This window comes from Vespa mandarinia, chromosome 6, assembly GCF_050613455.1.
Source record: "Vespa mandarinia isolate Hongniang chromosome 6, ASM5061345v1, whole genome shotgun sequence".
NCBI classification, from domain to species: domain Eukaryota; kingdom Metazoa; phylum Arthropoda; class Insecta; order Hymenoptera; family Vespidae; genus Vespa; species Vespa mandarinia.
Window position 1 is genome coordinate 6,667,501 of NC_140815.1, and position 2,500 is coordinate 6,670,000.

A 2,500-nucleotide genomic window follows, 5' to 3' on the forward strand; every position below is an offset into this window, starting at 1 on the left:
GAAAAGAAAAGTGTCGAATATATTTTGAATTGTTTCTCTCGTCGATAAAAACAAAAAAGAGAGATAAAAAAAAGAGAAAGAGAAAGATAGATAGAGTGAGAGAGAGAGAGAGAGAGAGAGAGTCCGAGAAAAGGAAAGAAAGAGAAAGACTATCGCGCGGGAGTCGGCATTAGATCATTTCTTTTTTTTTCTTTCTTTTTTTTTTTATTTTTTTTTCTTTTTTTTTTCTTTTTTTTTGTTTTAATTCAATTTATTACTTCACTCGTCAAGTGAACAATTTCTCGTGAAAGGACTTTCAAGAAAGAAGTAAGAAAGAAGAAGGAGGAAGGATTGAACTTGTTTCGGTCGGTACCGTGCAGGTAGACAAGTTCGTTTCTCTTAAGGAAAAGCAAAGAAAGAAAGAAAAAAAAAGAAAATAATAATAATAAAAAAAAAAAGAAAATAGAAAAAATTTTATCAGATACAATCGAGGAAATAATATCACACGAATTTGTATCTGTTTTCATTCTTAAAAAAGAAAAAAAAAAAAAAAAAGAAAGAAGAAAAAAGAAAAGAACGAGATGATATACGAGCGTTCGTCGTCGTCGTCATCGTCATCATCGTCATCATCGTCATCATCGTGTAATACGTGTACGTGCGTGTTTCTTGTATGTGTTCGTATACGCGGGCGCGCCTTTCATCGTAACAAAATAGACGAATAAATAAATAAATAAATAAATTGATCGATCGATCGATCGATCAATCGATTAATCGATTAATCGATATATATATATATATAAATATATCAATAAGTTAATCGACGAAGAGAAAAATAAATATACTCTTTGCGCGAGTGTGTATTCGTTTGTTGTGTTGTGTTATTTCCTTCGTTCGTTCGTTCGTTCGGTTTTTTCCTCCCTCCCTTTCGATCGATTTATTTTTTCATTTGTTTTTTTTTTTTTTTCTTTTTATTCTTCTTCCCATCTTGATCGATCGATTCAATCGAAGATCTGCAAAGTGCAAGTACGTAAAGGATTGTTATGAGTGGATTACACGTCATTTGAATTGTTTTCCCATAGAACGAATTTTATTAATCGATGAACTCAAGTGAAACAGTGAAATATTTTCTATTATTGCAAGAACGTGAGATGATGCCAGCCACAACGAAGTTATCCTTTTAATTTACATCTGTCGGGAAAATATCAATTTTTCCAGCGAATCGAACGTAACAGAACACATCATACAAGGTAGAGATCGTTAAGAAAACAAATATCACACGACAGAGTATTCGTGCGAAAACAATGACGAAAGGTTATTAATTAAAAGAAAAAAGGAAAAAAAAAAGCAAGAAAAAAAGAGAAAGAAAAGAAAAGAAAGAAAGAAAGAAAGAAAGAAAGAATTAGGCCCTCTTCCTCTACTCTTCGATTATTACTTTTTCGATCGTCGGATCAAAATGTCTCTTGAAATTTAAAATTCAAGGTAGATGTGTACATACGTACATATGTACATACGTCATATATATATATATATATATATATATATATATACACACATATATACACGTTTGTCTAATATCTCTCTGCTTCGTGCAAGCTCCTTCGCCATTCTGAATAATTTCTGCGACAGTGTTCGATGAAGAAAAGTGCAATATGGTGGGAGTGAGTAGAAGGAGGATTAAAGAGTGGGAAGAGCGGGCAGGAGTGGGGGAGAAAGGGAAACAGAAAGAGAAAGAGAGAGAGAGACGACATAGAGATAGATAGATAGATAGATAGAGATAGAAGACGAAAAGAGCTTATCTTTAAGCGGTATAATCATTTTATCTTAACATCACATCAGATTTGTTCTGATAATTTGATATAACTTTTTATGATTGTTGAAAGGCTCTTGCATAACGCGACAATGATCATGAAAGTATCTTCAGTCTCATTTTCGTTGAAAACGCGTAAACTTGAGAAACGTGTTTCTCGTTCCTTCGTTCGTTCATTTTGTTGAGTGAGCGCGCGCTAGCGTATACGACGACGATAGAGATAGAGAAACAGAAAGAGAGAGAGAGAGAGACAGACAGACAGAAAGAGATACGAACGTTTCCTGTTATTTATTTTTCCTGTTTCTTTTTTTTTTTTTTTTTCGTTTTTTTTTTAATAAGGAATTTTCAACAAAAAGGAACTGCGAATTGAGTTAGCGCGCCAACTCGATCTGACGACAGCGACGAGGACGATAACGACGTTTACGATTGGCTCGATTTTCTCTTTAGTTTTCAACTTGACGACGCGCAGTTAAAATCGACTTTTTTTGACTCGTGCGCGTTTAAAGTTTGTTTTTCCTTTGTTCCTTTTTTATTTTTTCTCCGTTTTTTTTTTTTTTTATTTATTTCTCTTTTCTTTTTTTTTTTTTTTTTATTCTTTTTTGTTTTTTTTGTTTTTATTTTTAACCATTAGTTTAACCATTGAACATTAGTTTAGCGTGTGTAAACGTGTGCGGATGCGTGTTCGTTTTGTACGTGTCGGATGCGTGTGCTGCG

At 33.2% G+C, this 2,500-nt stretch overlaps 1 protein-coding gene across 14 annotated transcripts in view; it reads left to right on the forward strand.

The window, feature by feature from the left end:
• Positions 1-2,500, forward strand: part of LOC118441024 (MAP kinase-activated protein kinase 2-like) — a 19,321-nt gene that overhangs the window by 644 nt on the left and 16,177 nt on the right. For 2 of the 14 annotated variants that reach the window (XM_085657505.1, XM_085657507.1), the window contains exon 2: positions 1,059-1,226. The exons of 2 other annotated variants lie outside the window; for them this stretch is intronic. Coding sequence is in view for 1 of the 12 variants with exons in the window: in XM_085657498.1 (XP_085513624.1) it covers positions 1,612-1,637 (26 nt within the window). In the remaining 11 variants the exon portion in view is untranslated. Of the gene's footprint in view, positions 360-420; positions 631-815; positions 833-987; positions 1,227-1,596; positions 1,638-2,407 lie in introns of those variants that run through there. 10 more of the 14 variants (XM_085657499.1, XM_085657503.1, XM_085657502.1 and 7 more) reach the window with 10 other exon arrangements.